General features: G+C 30.5%; 2 protein-coding genes across 2 annotated transcripts; one reads left to right on the top strand and one right to left on the bottom strand.

Moving 5' to 3' along the window:
- The first annotated feature begins 9,590 nt into the window (after positions 1 to 9,590).
- LOC111905706 (uncharacterized) lies at positions 9,591 to 11,587 on the top strand. The gene is made up of 2 exons (XM_023901431.2): positions 9,591 to 9,878; positions 10,160 to 11,587. Exons 1-2 carry the CDS (start codon positions 9,658 to 9,660, stop codon positions 11,433 to 11,435), a joined length of 1,497 nt encoding a protein of 498 aa, XP_023757199.1. The 5' UTR covers positions 9,591 to 9,657; the 3' UTR covers positions 11,436 to 11,587.
- Positions 11,588 to 12,732: 1,145 nt separating this feature from the next.
- LOC111905714 (1-aminocyclopropane-1-carboxylate oxidase 1) lies at positions 12,733 to 14,142 on the bottom strand. Its single transcript, XM_023901440.3, has 3 exons — positions 13,984 to 14,142; positions 13,613 to 13,836; positions 12,733 to 13,518 (listed from the first exon to the last, which is right to left on the bottom strand). The coding sequence occupies exons 1-3, from the start codon at positions 14,083 to 14,085 to the stop codon at positions 12,939 to 12,941; spliced, it is 906 nt and encodes a 301-aa protein (XP_023757208.1). The 5' UTR covers positions 14,086 to 14,142; the 3' UTR covers positions 12,733 to 12,938.
- Between the last annotated feature and the right edge of the window lie 846 nt (positions 14,143 to 14,988).

Genomic DNA, 14,988 nt, shown 5'->3' on the forward strand with positions numbered 1-14,988 from the left:
TTGTTTACTATTATTCATTGTTTGTGATACTGTACACGACGTCCTCCGCCCCAGAATGTTTCCGTCATTCATGGTTTTGGGATGTGACAAAAACAAACCTGAATCTTCAGATTTCACTTATGGATTGTCGTCGTCCACCATAGTCTTAGCAACATCGAATCTCCTATGTTCTTCATCATATATTTTGTTTTGTGTATGTATTTAGATAAAAAAATTCAACATTTGGTGTTGGATTTGATGGCTTCCAATGAACATGACCCTTCCCTAGTCGTCGATTCATAGAAAACCTCCATCGATTGATTACAGATGATAAGCACAAACTCAGATCTTGAAGAAGGCAACGATTTGAAATCAAGATATCCACTGCAAATCTTTTGGTTCAATTTCGGAGACGGTTGATATTGAGTGTATCGGTGTGTAAGATATGGTCACCGAAGATTTCTCCATCTCTGGAGTTCGTCTCATTCATGGTGGTGTTCATCGTCATTTCAGGCGGTAATCTTCGGATTATGATTTTCTGACTAGGTTTTCATTTCAAATCTTCCTTTCGACTTCTAGATTAAGGTTGTGTTTTGATGAACACGACCACTGTGTGAAATGTATATGTGTTTTTTTGACAAAGACAAATAATTATGTGGGTTTTCTTGAGGAAGAAGATGATGAGTGAGAGAGAGAGAGAGAGAGAAAGAAAGAGAGAGAGATGTTCCAATTGTCCCTATAGCTGAACAAAAAGATTTTTCTTGGTGTTTCAATTCTTCAAGTTGTTCGTTCTTCTATATCAAGTTGGTTGTAAATGCTTCATCTGTTCTTGAAGGTCAATAAGGTAGTCACCAATTCCATCCCTCTCTTCGTCTTCAACAAACTCATTCCAGGAATACCAAATTCCTAAATTCCTAAACCCCCAAATCAATTATAAGAAGAGCAAATCCTGGAGACTTGCAGTTGTTCTAATTCCGAAAATGGAATCCTGGGGACTTGCATCTTGTAAATGAAAGGATAACGAAAGCTTATCATCCTAGAAACAACTTATGAACGAAAGTTGCACTTCTAGGAGGCTATCGAAGGGTGTAACAGTGATTAATTCCAAAAACAAATGACCATGTTTAATTTGTAAGAATGTCAGAAATGGACCTTATTGACCTTCAAGAACAGATGAAGCATTTATTTTTGTTAAGTTTGTAAACAGATGATTTAATTGAAGAAGTGAAGATCCAATTTCTTAGATGGGTTTTTTCTGGTGTAGGATGAGAGAGAGAGAGAGAGAGAGAGAGAGAAGGTGAGCCCCTTCTTATTTTTTTAATTGTTAAAATAAATAAATTAATATTAGATTTAAGAAGAAATGAAAGAAAAATGAAAAATAAATACCCCAAGGGTATTACAGTCATTTCACTATTTAGAGGGACCAAAAACACAACAAAATTAACTCAAAAGTACCATGAAACCAAAAAAGTCGGGGTTTGGACTAAAACCCCAAAAAATACATACCACAGGGACCATTTTTGCAATTTTGTCATATTTAATTAACCAAACAGTTATTTATCAATCGGAAGAAAGTTTGCAGTTGCTATTTTCTATCAATACAATCGATGGTCAAAAACCAATCAGAAGTTACTACAAAAATGATTAAATTCCAATCGAAAGCCCTTGAGTACGTAATGTGTTATTTAAATCAACATTTGTTTTAGGGAAATCTCCAAAAATGTCCTAAAATTTTAATCTAATTTATGAAAAAGTCCCGAACTAATTTTTGTTTACAGAAAAGCATAGAATACCGGCTAAAACTTTGAAAAAACCATTTTTGGCCGGTTTCGTAGATTTAGCCAGTATTCTGCCCTTTTTCCTTAGTTTACTCAAAATATTAGGACTTTTCTGAAAATTACCCGATAACCAAAATATTGGGACTTTTTTGAAAATTACTATGAAATTAATGGATATTATTATTAACAAATCATTTATAAACATAATTTTTTTTATTATAAACAAGGAAATACATTTTTTTTATTATTAACAAATGAATGGTCGACTATTTAATTCTCTATTGTTTGTTGACCACTTCAAAGTCTCTATGTTTTTCCTATGTATCGTTGTGGGTGTCATAGCGAAAAGTACTCTGTTAGGCGTGACCAATATAAGAGTTGATAATATTTATTAATACACAATCAATAAGTGTCTACTTGCTATTAGACATGATGTTATATGATCACGTGTTATTAGAAAATATCATTACATGAACATATAGATCTTTCATTATGTTCTTTAACCTAACTACCACCTAACCTCTAAACATTACCCGGTAACAACCATAAAATTACACATATCTATCGAGAGTGAAAAGTAAACTTTGAATGACAATTTAAATAGATAATAACCTTTCAATTGTTTCCATATAAATTATCATTCACGATTCATTTTTTATATTTTATAGATGTGTGTTAGCTGGTGGTTATTAACATGTAATGTATAAATGTTTGTTTGTAGTTAGGTTAAACAACATAAGAGGAACACCAACATTAGAGAAATGCTAACTAAGTTCATCTCACCATCATATCCACAACAATGCATAGGAAGAACGTAGAGACTTAGACCACCAATTTATTCCTAGAAATTAGCAAAAAATGTATTTCTTTTTTTATAATAAAAATATTTTTTATGTTTATAAATGATTTGTTAATAATAATATCCATTAACTTCATGATAATTTTCAAAAAAGTCCCAATATTTTGGTTATTATGTAATTTTTTGAAAAGTCCCAAAATTTTGAGCAAACTAACGAAAAAAGACAGAATACCGGCAAAATCTGCGAATCCGGCCGAAAATGGTTTTTTTCGAAGTGTTAACTGGTATTATGTGCTTTTCTATAAATAAAATTTAGTTTGAGACTTTTTCATAAATTGGACTAAAACTTTAGGACTTTCCTGGAGATTTCCCTTTGTTTTATTTAATAAATGTTAGTTTGAGGTTTAAGTAAAATGTGTTTGATTATTTAAAAAACCTACGAGTTACGAGGTGGGTTTGAATATTTGTTGATTCGGCGGATAAGGGCATGAGTTTGGTTATTCAAAACTATACGGGTTACGGAGCGAGTTTGGATCGGAATTCGAAATTTGTTAGACAAGTTTGGTTCAAGGTCGATTCGCTTCAAACCCATCTCATTGTCAGATCTATTTGCACTTAGAAATAAAGAAAAATTGTTTTGCATGTTTCTTATAAACCTCGAAATATGGATCCAACCCACGGTTGGATCTAGTTATTTTTTATCGATATGTGATCTACATTCAAATCCGATGAGACCAATAATTCAATAAACGGGCAATCCGACCATGAACCACTACATTATTCATTTGAGAAAATATTTATTAAATGTTTCGATCAATTGAAAGAGCACCGAGAAATGAAGGAAACATGATTCATTCATTTCATTGTGTTGCCTTTCATGGATAACTATACATGAATTATGTATATCTATAAATTTCCTATGCTGACAAACAAAACAAGGATGCCATTACTGTTTTTAATCCATTATTGTAAAATATATAATAATATAAAAACTGATTTATAATTAATTTAGTCCAGTTTCAGACTATAACCCATCTAAAATTATGATAGTTCAATGGTTGGAGAACCGGTCCTAATAAATTCATTTTTCTAAAACCGGTTTTTGACCGGTCAATAATCACTTTTAGTTTTGGATTATTTCGTCCATTTTTATATGTATGTGATCCAGAAAATATACAAACCGGAAGGAAATTTACAATTTTCTTGTTTTGTTATTTTAGAGCGAAACAAAATCCGGATTTTTTGGTAGAGAATGATCACACGCAAGAGCAGCCAAGCTTGCATTATTGAGAATGCAATTCAGAAACAAACAGATAGAAATGTTTAATAATTAAAAAACGAATAATAAAAGGAAATATGATAAGCATGTATGGATTAAAATAAACTTGCCACGTTGCTTTTTAGAGGAAATTATAATTTTGGTCGTTGAGTATGAAAGATCATTTTTAATTCTAGTTTCAAAACGTTTTCTTTTTTATATTTGGTTATTTTTTATGTTTGGATTTGGTCATTTATTTATGTTTTGATGACGTTTTTGGTCCATGTTTCAAACAAATAGGCTTCGTTTGTTTTTCTGCAAAAGTACTTTTTGAGCATTTTTTCCTTCTGACGGGTAGACGTTTTTCAAGTGCACGTCTTCTTTCGCAAACATGGAAAAAGACAAAAGACATTTAACCACTTCCAAAACAAATAGCACCTATATCTATGACTAAAAGAAAATACAGAAATCAACTATACTTAACGACCAAAAATAATCATTTATTCATTATTTATTTAGAAGTAGGACGGTAAAACATTACAAAAGATTCATATAAAAAACGAAGTTGTATGAGAACTTTTTTAAGGCCAAAACTATGGCAAATGTTTTAAGACCAAGAATGAAAACATTAGCTATAACTCGGAAATAATGGAACAAGTGATAGAAGTTTTTGTATGTACATTCAACCTAAACTCATTTATTTGTGTGTCGGGTTACAGGTTGGGTCAAAAATTGCAATTCCTATTATGAGCATTCATCAAAAGCAACTTGAAGATTTTAAAACATATAAAATTACATAAAATGACATTTTTATAAAATATAAAATAGAAACATGATTTTAGAAAAGGATAATTATGTCAATTTGCAAAAATATAAAAGAGCTAATGTTACTTGAAGTAGCTTTTGGATTTGAATCTTTTTGTTTCAGAAAAAATGTAGAAGCTCCTAATGGCAAACAAAATTTTTTTTGAGCTTTTTCGTAAAAACTAAAAGCTGAAAACTCCCAAAATTTATGTGCCAAACATGTCGTAGTATCATTATTTCCATGACCTCCATGTTCCTCTTGATGTTTAGGTTTGACTAAGCCCCCGTTAAATCGTTGAAATTTGAACCTATGAATTTCTTGTTTAGGTTAGACCAAGACCTATAAATTTAATTAGAAGTAGAATATGGTAGGTCTATCATGTCTAGAATGTAGGGGTGAGCATTTGGATTAGACCGAACCAGACCGACTCTTGGACCGGACCAGACTGGACGAGTCGTGTCCTTGTCCGGGTCCAGGTCCGGGTTTTCCGGTTCTTGGACCTGTTTGGACCGGTAACAATTTAACACAAACATACATATATTGTCATCTAAATCTAACATGTTTACCAACTAACAAATATATATATATATATATATATATATATATATATATATATATATATATATATATATATATATATATATATATATCAGGTTTACCAACAAAAGTTAACAATCTTAAGTTCTTAACACAAACATACAAAAGTAATTACCGTCACACCAAAAATCATAGTTTAAACTTTAAAATTAATCCAACTAACAAACTTCATAATCTAATCTTCTATTGGTGTCATCCCCATATCATTGTCATCTAAATCTAATATGTTTAAAGCTTGTGCAATCTCTACATAAACACAAAATGAAAATGTTGTTAGCATTTAATAAAAAGTAATAATTGTATAAAAAGAACGAGTATAAATTTTTTACCCAAAGCTATATCATCATCCATCAAGATGTCGTCAACGTTGTCAGTTGTTGGATTTGTAGACTTTCTCACCTAATCTTGGGTGTATAACAAAGCTTCAACTATCAACGTCGATAAAGTAGTTTGATACTCACTTATAACTCTACCACATGTGTTAAACATGGACTCGAACGTCACACTTGAGATTTGTATCACCAATATATTTAACAACAAAAGAATTAAATTGTAACGACATTAATTTATAAAGAAACTATGTAAGACTAAAAAAAGTAATCGCCTTTCGTCATCTGAACAACTGTCGAAAACCTAATCGTATTTACTCTCCACCAACTGAGAATTGAAAAATCTTTTTTATAATTCACTATATTCTCTTTCAAATAGGTTCGTAACTCGTTATCCATTGGATCGATACTTTATCAAGATCCCTTTCATATGATTTATCTGTTAAAAGATACATAAAATTAAGAATTACAGTCTAAAATAATTGTTGAAAAGCTGAAATATTTCAGCTTTGATATCTTAATTTTGATTGATTGTAACTCATTGAATATAATATCAAAAACAACAAAATTATAGTCTAAAATCATCTATAAACTCTAAATTATACGTTGAAAAAAAAACCGCATGTAAATGCGACTAAAAACGAAAAAGATATGCTTGTTTAGACAATTTTACAGAATATAAAAATTTAATTTATTGCTGAAAAGCTGAAATATTTCAACTTTGATATCCCAACTTTGATTGATTGTAACTCATTGAATATAATACCAAAAAACAACAAAATTATAGTCTAAAGTCATTTACAAACTTTAAATTATACGTTGGAAAAAACCGCATGTCAATCCGACTTAAAACGAATGAGATATGCTTTTTAAACAATTTTACAGAATACCAAAAATTTAATTTATTGCTGAAGAACTAAAATATTTCAGCTTTGATATCTCAACTTTGATTGATTATAACTCATTTAATATAACACCAAAACAACAAAATTATAGTTTAAAATCATTTATAAACTCTAAATTACATGTTAAAAAAAACCGCATATCAATTCGACTTAATACGAATGAAATATGCTTGTTTAAAATTTTAACTTTTTTTTTTATAAATAAGCCGACCCAACCGGTTTTACCCGGAACCGACCGAACCGGACGGTAAAAAAACCGGACCGGACCGCCCTCAAATCCTAGAACCAAGAACCAGCCCGATGTCAAAAAAAAAAAAAAAAAAAAAAAAAAAAAACAACGGTCTGGTCCGGTCCACATGTCCAAATGTTCACCCCTACTAGAATGTATATGGGAGATCTTCCAATATTTAGATTAAAAGATTTAAATTTATATTGTTTTATTAATATATGTACACTTATTTTACAAGAAAAAAGTTTGTATTACGTAATATATCATGAATATAAAGATATTTGTCAAACAAATTTAAAACAACTTTTAAAAAATTTGTTAAAACAATTGTACGATGAAAAAGGTTATGAAGACAATTCTATAAGTTTGTTAACATTTAAAAAATAAACTTTATTATTTTAGAGCTCAAGTTTTATTGTTTTTAAATGTTTTATAAACATACGACAATAAAAGCATAAATTAAACATCATACAATTCTGTAATCGACTATTAATTAAAAGAATCATGCGTTGCTCAAGCCCAAAAATTCCTATGATTAGTTCTTGAATTAGCATGAACTAATTTGGATCAATACAAAGGACAAAATTAAAATTTACTATTTTTCCCCCAAAAGTATCATTGTTGAGTAGGGGTGTTTGTTTGGATGGATTGGTTTGATCCGATCCAATCAAGTGAATCCAAATTGATTTCGGTTTTCAAAACATGGATCTGAATAGTCCAAATTAAATTCAAATCTGATCCGATCCAATCCAATTACAATTCGGTTGGATCGGTTTTTATTATTCGGTTTTCAAAAACCGAAACATTTTAGAACGACTTATAATTATAATATTACCTAACTTTACACAATAAGCAAAAACAAATTATTTAGTTATGATTTGAAATTTATAAACAACTAATAAGAAGATATATTATAGTTAAATATTTTATAGATAGAAATTTTTTGAGAGAAAATGCATATTAATGTTTTTTTATTGGATGAAACGTTTTGAACATATTTGAAAAAATAAATTACAAAGTTAATAAATAACTATAGATATATATTATAAATAGATAAATGATAAATGTTTATTCGGTTTGTTTGGATTATTCGGTTCTCATTTTATAAACCAAAATCAATCCGAAATCCAAAATAATAATTCAGTTTTGTTGAAAACCAATCAAAATATCCAAATATCCGAACCAAATAGTCAAATCTAAATTATCCAATTGGATAATTCGGTTTTATCCGAATACTGAATCAGCTCTATTGTTGAGGGTGCAAAAACGCTGGCTAAATGAACTGAAGAAGGGAAAAATTTAGATAGGCCTCGCATGGATCGATCCTAGTGGGCTAGATCTAGATAGTTTGAATCATTTGGGTTTGGTCGTTCCTCTTTGGGTCTTGGTTGTTGTTGCAAGCCTCTTTTAAAATATAAATAGTAATTCTTATCACTTTATTTATTATTTAGATAGATATACAAGCTTAAAACTACTTTAAGAAAAAAAAAAACATTTCCAACAGGTTCCGAACAGAAAAAAAAACTATTCCAAAATTTCAAAAACAAGTCTGAAATCATATGAATAATTCTTGAATTTCAAGAAAATACTTTGGTTTTTATATAAGTCTAAGAAAAAGTTAAAGAAAAAAAAAAAAAAAATGGGTAGTAATATGATATACAAGCTTAAAATGTGACATCTGATTGAACACAAGTGATATTAAATGTTTCGAAATGGAAATTTCGGACATGAATAGAGATAATTTATTGAAAAATGTTTGATGGAAAAAAAATACACATTATATATTTTGTTGAATTGACCATTTCGAACAATAAAAAAAATATTTGAAAAAAAAAACAAAAAACTTAAGTCCTTCTAGTGATGGTATTTTAGGGTTAGTGTTAGTGAACCTCAATCAACTATCAATTTCTGTTTTAAATGGTTTCTTTTTCTTTTTTTCCCATCTCTAGGGCATGAACTTCGCTTTACATGCTAATTTAGGTAACTCGCATAGTATAATCAGTTTCTAATGCCAAATAAGAGATAAGATATGGAAATTTTTTTCTTATATTACGCCTAAGTTCTATCGTCTATATTACATCTCTATACAGCATTTGTAACCCCAAATTCAAGATATGTACACAACATCACTAATCCTAAAGCATACCACCAACCAACCATCGAACCACAAACACGAGCTCAGCATCGTCGTTGGTTTTCTCTCTATATTCAACCTCCACCTCCACTTTGTCTTCATCAAAAATCAAACAGATGTCAACGGTGGTTGTAGTTACTATAATCTGTCATCTCTTTTCTATTTGTATTCCTCCGATGAAAACTCTGATTAAATGGTGAAAGAGAAAGACATCCATGGTGGTTTCAAATGTGTGGTTGCCGGAATAAAAATAGAAAAGAGATGTCAATATCTGTAACTTTGTAGGAAGGACAAACATATAGAGATGAGAAAGAACATCTCAATATCTGTAACGTTGTCTGATCCAAAAGCATAATTATCTTCAAAAGCATAATTATCTTCATATAATCCATCGAACAAAACATGTAGGTTTTCATGTACTCTTTTCTTCATTCTCTGTTGGTTTTCGTCTTCTAGATGCTTAAATTCGAGCAATTAAGATGCCAACAAATAGTAACAGGGGAGAACCGTGTAACCCCTTTGTATTTCAAATAATAGTGTTTTTAAAATTGAATTTTATAATTTATGCATCTAGAGTACCTGGAAAAGAAATATGAGAACCAATTAAAATAAAAACTAATAATTTGTTGGGATATAGTGAAATTAATGTTTTTTTAAATATCTTTTTATATAGTAGTTATTAGAAACTAAATAAATTAAAAAAATAACATTTTTGTTGTAAGCGGCGAATTAGCGATTAACACTTCTTTTTTAACCCAAGTGCGATCTTTCCCCAAAAGGACCACGATCAAAGTCAAAACCCTTTGAATTCATTTGCTAGTGAGTAGTGACCGAAGAGTCGAGTATGGAGTCATGGGTTCCATTGCTTGATATATTCATGAATTCCACATGTCCTGAAACAGAGGCATCGCTATGGCTACAATCTTCCTTCAATCCCTCGTCAAACCCCTCCATCTCCATTTCGATTTCCACCGCCTCTTTCCTCGCTCTCCTAATGCAGTCCACCGAAGCCGACGTCGTCTGCTCTCCTTCTTCATCCTCATCTTCACTCCCTAGTAAACACAGGTGAGAACCCCAATTTTGTTTCCTAGTTTCCATGTGTATGATCATTTTACATGATTTCATCACCGAATGAAACCTCTCATTGGTGAATTACGACAGAACTTTTAAACTAATTTTGACTGCTTAGACTAAGCGATTATGATTATGATTTTCTCATAAAGTTTGTGCCTTTATAATGCAAATACATTAGCTTTCCATCATTCTTGTTCACTTTGTTTAATGCATATATCATATAAGCTTGAATGGTTCTTTCTTCCACTTTGTACTTTTCCCCCGATTATCAGGTTCATGTGGATACAGACATTACCCAATGCAGTCCAAGCTCGAATTCTATCATTTCTTACATACGAGCATGCAAAGTTCAATAAACAAGACTTGTCTAAACTTGCACGGGATATACTGTACAATGAAACAGTGGTTGATTTTTGGGTCAATAAAGCTGCACACCAACTGTTCGATGTTGTGTCTGACTCAAACTCCAAATGGGTTTCTTCTTTCAATCTAGATTCTGAAGAAGAAAAGTTTGAAGCAAGTTTTGGAGCAGTGCCAGGGTGGCTTAAAGATGCTGCTAACTCCAATGATCCAATTCTTCCATGGCTTCCCATTTCAGTAGACGATCTGAACACAAAAACACCACATATCACATCAGAAGACGATGAATATACAATAATGGAAGTTGAAGAGGGCAAAGATGGAAATTTTGAAAGTATTGAATCGACTCATCGTGAAATCGACCCCATAGACCATGAAACAGAAGAAACAGCTTTGTGTTTGAAAACAAGAATATTAAACATGGAATCAAGTTTAAAAGCTGCAGAAATTGCGGATGATATTCAAAAACTTTGTGTTAAAAGAAAGGGAGAATCTTTAAAAGTTTTGGATTTGATTCAACCATGGAATGTAAATGATGAAGTGATTCCAATTCTGTTATCTCATCTTTTGAATGGAAAAGAAGATGAATTTGAATGGACAAGTAATATATTATGTTCAATTTTGCTTCCAAAGTTCTTAACACTTGAAAAACCAGCTTCACGTATTCTTGTAAGTGCCACAATCGACTACTGCAAGGTGCATCATAAGGCTGCTGTGTATGCGCTTCTGTTTCCATTAATCCTTCACAAAAATGGCATAAATACCCCCATTTGTGATGTAATCACAAAGATTGTTAAAGAATGCTTACACCCTGCTCACGTATCCGCCTTCTGTCAAAAACTACTTTCTGAAGACGAATTAGATGGAAAAAGACATATATGCCCTCCTTGTTATCAGCATTTAGTGTGTGAAAAACTGGTATGGACTGAACTGTTGTTTACCCTTTTCCAGAATATCTTGAATCATAATGTTCATTTGAGTCAAGATTCGGTTGACCAAATTGTTTTCAAGATTCAAGAATCTGCTAAAGTTTTATCTAAGTCTTTGAAATTTGCAAACTTTTTGTTGTGTTTTGTTACAAAGTGTGGTTCTTTGTTAAAGATTCATAAAGCGGTACTTTCTGAAGCTGTTGGTGACACATCAAGTTTTTTGAAAAAATCGATTTTGTCAAAATTGGATAGTATTTGATGTTTATTGAATTGGGTTTTTGAAAATTTGGGGATTAAAACTAGGGTTTGGTAGATATTGTAGCATCTTGAATTGGTGCATTTAAGTTTATATCACATGTAATCTAGAATTCAAGATTCCAATGAGGGTATGTATTGCTAATTTGTTATGATATATATATATATATATATATATATATATATATATATATATATATATATATATATATATATATATATATATATATATATATATATATATATATATAAGTGTGTGTGTGTGTGTGTGTGTTTGAATGACAAATTTTGAATTTTTTTTGACATTACAAATAGCCAAGGGTGTTTTTTTTGTCCCTTTTTTTGCTTTCAACGATGAAAAGGAATGATATATTATGATTATAAATTATTATGGTTTATATATCTTCAATAACACTAATGTTTTAAAAAAAAAAAAATCAAAACCCCAATTAAAATTTTTTTTTTCAAAAAGTTAAACCAAAATGTGTTTTTATTATAATTCTATTCTAAAATTTCATGAGATTTAATTTTTAGTTTTTGTAAGCAATTTTTTAAAATGGTAATTAATAATTTTGACTATTTGAAATACATGTAATAAATTCATTAAACAACCAAAACTAGGGGGGGGGGGGGGGGGGGGGTGTTTTCAGCAAATAACCATGAAATTTCGAGTTTCGTAAAATGATCTGTGGATCACTGAAGAACTTAGCAAACCTTTGCAGAAATGAGGTGTCAGCACTAACAGACACTTTTTATTTTTTTTGGGGGGGGGGGGGGGGGGGGGGGTGCGGATCCCGTGAACATCTTTGCGAATCGCTTAACGTCTCTGAGGAATGAGGATGAACAATTTTTTAAGAGAATTTTTTTTGGGATTTGTAAGTATTTACCATTCCTCAGAGACATTAAGCAATCTGCAAAGGTGTTGACAAGACACCTCTGCCGAACCATGAAAATCCCAAAAAAAATTTGACTTTTAGTGGTGTCACGTAATTTTCGTAATACTGTGCGTCGTTCCTCAGAGGATTAAAGGGATCCGCAGAACCCCCTCTGCGGATCTCGTGGTCATTTTCCAAAACTCAAAATTTCATGGTTATTTGCTGAAAACACCCCTAACTTTTGGTTATTTCATTAATTTTCTCTGTATTTTAAGCTAACATGAAATATGTTTATATGAAATTTATTGAAGGGTATATATTTTCTTGAATAAAGTTTATATTTATAAAATAATATATTCTTCGTTACTAATCAATTTAATTTACTTTTCGTTATAAATAACAATAGGTTTGAATGTATTTGGAACATGTTGATAACTTTCTATTATATATTTGCTTTCAAAGAGCTTACAAGAAGTAAAGACAACATATTACTATATATTAAAAAAAAACATTACTAATATGATCAAAAGTTTGCAAAAAGTAAAAAAAAAAAAAAAAAAAAAAAAAAAAAAAAAAAAAAAACACAAACAAGTATGAGATCATTGACTCTTATGCATGAAGACTTCACCATTTCATTGACCATTGACCATATTCTTCATAGATTCAAATCTCGGCCCTTTTTCTTCAAACTTAGTGGACGAATAAAGCTTCAAATAATCTTGAAAAGTATACCGATTCGGATACAACAACTTAGGAGCTGGTGAAATTACGGATTCGCCATTAGGATTATAAAAAGTGGCAATCGAAAGCCTACTTCCATCTTTATCAGTCATAACTCGATGAACTGTACTTTTATAATATCCATTACTCAACACTTCAACTTGATCACCCGTGTTAACAAAAATAGTATTGTTTTTCGAAGGTGGTATATTTACCCATTTGCCCTCTTTTAAAAACTCAAGACCAGGCACCTGGTCATCTTGTAGCAATAGAATGATGCCACCGGCATCCGTGTGTTCACGAAGACCTCTTACGAGTTCTGGGTGAGGGCATTTTGGGTATTTCGCCACTTTTGTCCCCACCGAAGGACCTTTGGTTCCTGAAAAAGCCATTTTCATGTGGTCTTTTTCTAGACCAAGATTCTCACACATGAGTTCAGAAAGCTTCTCGGCTACTTTTATAAGTTGATCAATGTACTCATCGATTGTTTTTCTGCATGTATTCGTTATATAAATATAAAATCTTATTTTTTTTTTATATATAAATAGAAGTAATGATTTCCCTTTTGTTTATAAAAATAACTTACCGAAGTTCTTCAGAAAGGTTAGTGTACTCGTTGATTTTGTTATTCGGGCGATGCCATAAGAAAAAAGTGCTTTCCCAATCGATATCGGTTGTTTTGTTTTTATCTTCTACACTTTTAACAATTTCAGAGTTATAAAAACTCTTCTCCATTTTCTCTTCGTAATGTTGATTCACAAGTTTTTTAACTTTCTCCATCAGTTGCTTATCAACTCCATGGTTTTCAATCTACATATCATTACATCTTATAATTAATATCGTAGCAAAAAGTTATATAAACGATTATACTCAGAGTTTTATGCAAAAGAATTATCATTCCAACAACTCTTGAGCTGTATTACGATTGTAATGAAGATTATAATCAGATACATATACCTGAAAGAAGCCCCATTTCTCACAAGCATGGTGAAGAAGTGCCATTGTTTCGCTTCTTTCTTCGCCTTCAAGCTTGCTAAAATCGATCATAGGGATCTCCATTTTCTTTTTTGTTCTTTTTTTTCAAGATTGAACTTTCTTGATGATGGATATATGCTTAATATAGTGAGGTATATATAGGAAACCCACAAGGGAACAAAGCTATTTTCACCAATAGTTTAATCAGAAGAAGTTAATTCTGTAAGGAAAGGTGGTTGTAAATGTACCATGGCCTAAATATCAGGGAGTAATTAATTAATAAGTATTCATTTAATCTTCTCTACCATTTGGATTTGGAAAGGTATCACTTTTCTGGTCAAACATTATGTATTATTATGACCCATATACGTTTTGTCAAAATGATTGAAACTTCTTATAATTACAATAAGTATAGGTCATGAGTTTGGATATATATCTGATGATTATTACTGAGGGTATGTCTAAAAATAGAAAGCAAAAATTGACTTATGTTGTGCATAGGTAAGGTAGCTAGTGTTTGGTATGGAATAATTCATATCATTCGAATAAAAAAATGTTTGTTTTTCGTGATGTAATGAATACACCATTTCTAAAGAGAGATGATTTTATTTTATTTTATTTTATTGATTTTCAATCCTTTAATTATGCATGGTGTGTTATTTATTCATTGCAACACCTAGCTAATGGAATGAAAAAAAATATATGAATTATAAACTATTTTTATAGATAACTTTTTAATAGCACAAATCTTTTTTAAGAATCTCATATTTTTAATTAAATTGTTACTTTTTTCTAAGATTAATTAGAAATTAATTTTTCTATTATGATCTTCTTTGAGTTCGTAGTGAACTTTTATTATGTTTAATATATTACATTTGTAAATAGTAAATTCTATAACTATTATTAAATAATATAGAAAATAGTGTTAATTCAAAGTTAAAATTATATATTGTATTTACATATAATATAAAAGATTCATGAGAACTC

This window comes from Lactuca sativa, chromosome 7, assembly GCF_002870075.4.
Source record: "Lactuca sativa cultivar Salinas chromosome 7, Lsat_Salinas_v11, whole genome shotgun sequence".
Lineage (NCBI taxonomy): Eukaryota > Viridiplantae > Streptophyta > Magnoliopsida > Asterales > Asteraceae > Lactuca > Lactuca sativa.

What these genes read in the sequence shown, in the direction of transcription:
- LOC111905706 (XM_023901431.2), top strand. Translation starts at nt 9,658, where the DNA reads ATGGAGTCATGGGTTCCATTGCTTGATATATTCATGAATTCCACATGT. An exon ending in TCACTCCCTAGTAAACACAG is followed by an intron (nt 9,879 to 10,159) that starts GTGAGAACCCCA and finishes CCCGATTATCAG; the next exon opens with GTTCATGTGGATACAGACAT.
- LOC111905714 (XM_023901440.3), bottom strand. Translation starts at nt 14,085, where the DNA reads ATGGAGATCCCTATGATCGATTTTAGCAAGCTTGAAGGCGAAGAAAGA. An exon ending in AGAAATGGGGCTTCTTTCAG is followed by an intron (nt 13,837 to 13,983) that starts GTATATGTATCT and finishes AATGATATGTAG; the next exon opens with ATTGAAAACCATGGAGTTGA. An exon ending in AACCTTTCTGAAGAACTTCG is followed by an intron (nt 13,519 to 13,612) that starts GTAAGTTATTTT and finishes GAATACATGCAG; the next exon opens with AAAAACAATCGATGAGTACA.